General features: G+C 73.7%; 1 protein-coding gene across 1 annotated transcript in view; it reads left to right on the top strand.

Annotated features, from left to right (window-relative positions):
* Nucleotides 1–697, top strand: part of CEMIP (cell migration inducing protein, hyaluronan binding) — a 40,995-nt gene that overhangs the window by 30,609 nt on the left and 9,689 nt on the right. Inside the window, exon 2 of the mRNA XM_012732701.1 lies at nt 357–572. Within this exon, the coding sequence (XP_012588155.1) occupies nt 357–572 (216 nt within the window). The remainder of the gene's footprint in view (nt 1–356; nt 573–697) is intronic.

Genomic DNA, 697 nt, shown 5'->3' with positions numbered 1-697 from the left:
GGCCTGGGGCCGCCACAGTCGGGGCGCCAGGACCCCGGGCAGCGAGACCCTGGCCCAGTGCTGAGGGCACGTCCCGGCCTGCCGAGGGCCTAGGGACCCGCTGGGACGGCCTGGCCTGGGGCCGCTGGCCGCGCCCCATCTGGTGCTGGGGTGGCTGGGCCCGAGCGAGCGAGTGCGAGCAGGCCCCCGAGAGGCCCCCCCAGCTCTGGTCATGCCACCTCACGGCGCCAGTGGCTTTGGGGTGCTGACGGGGTGCGCCTGGGGAACAGCCCCTGTGCGGCCCTGCCAGGGTCTGCCTGTGACTCTCGGGTCTCTGGTGGACACTGGGACGGCAGCCCACCCGGTCCCCTGTGCAGTTCGCGCTGGGCTTCAAGGCGGTGCACCTGGAGGGCGTGGAGCTGCGGCACATGGGCCAGCAGCTGCTGGGCCAGTACCCCCTGCACTTCCACCTGGCGGGCGACCTGGACGCCCAGGGGGGCTACGACCCCCCCACCTACGTCCGGGGCCTGTCCATCCACCACACGTTCTCGCGCTGCGTCACCGTCCACGGCTCCAATGGCTTGCTGGTGAGCACCTCCTTTCGGGCAGCAGGGCTGTGGGCCCTCGCTGCCCCCCGAGAGGGACTGGGCACAGGGTCGCCGCCGGCCCAGAGGGCGGCACTTGGGGGCGCTGCTGGCAGAGGGCCGTCCACGGCCCA

The sequence above is a fragment of the Condylura cristata genome, unplaced genomic scaffold (genome assembly GCF_000260355.1).
Source record: "Condylura cristata isolate star-nosed mole 26May11 unplaced genomic scaffold, ConCri1.0 scaffold00035, whole genome shotgun sequence".
NCBI classification, from domain to species: Eukaryota; Metazoa; Chordata; class Mammalia; order Eulipotyphla; family Talpidae; genus Condylura; species Condylura cristata.
The sequence above is the reverse complement of the archived record's forward strand: the minus strand, read 5'-3'. Positions and strand labels throughout refer to the sequence as shown.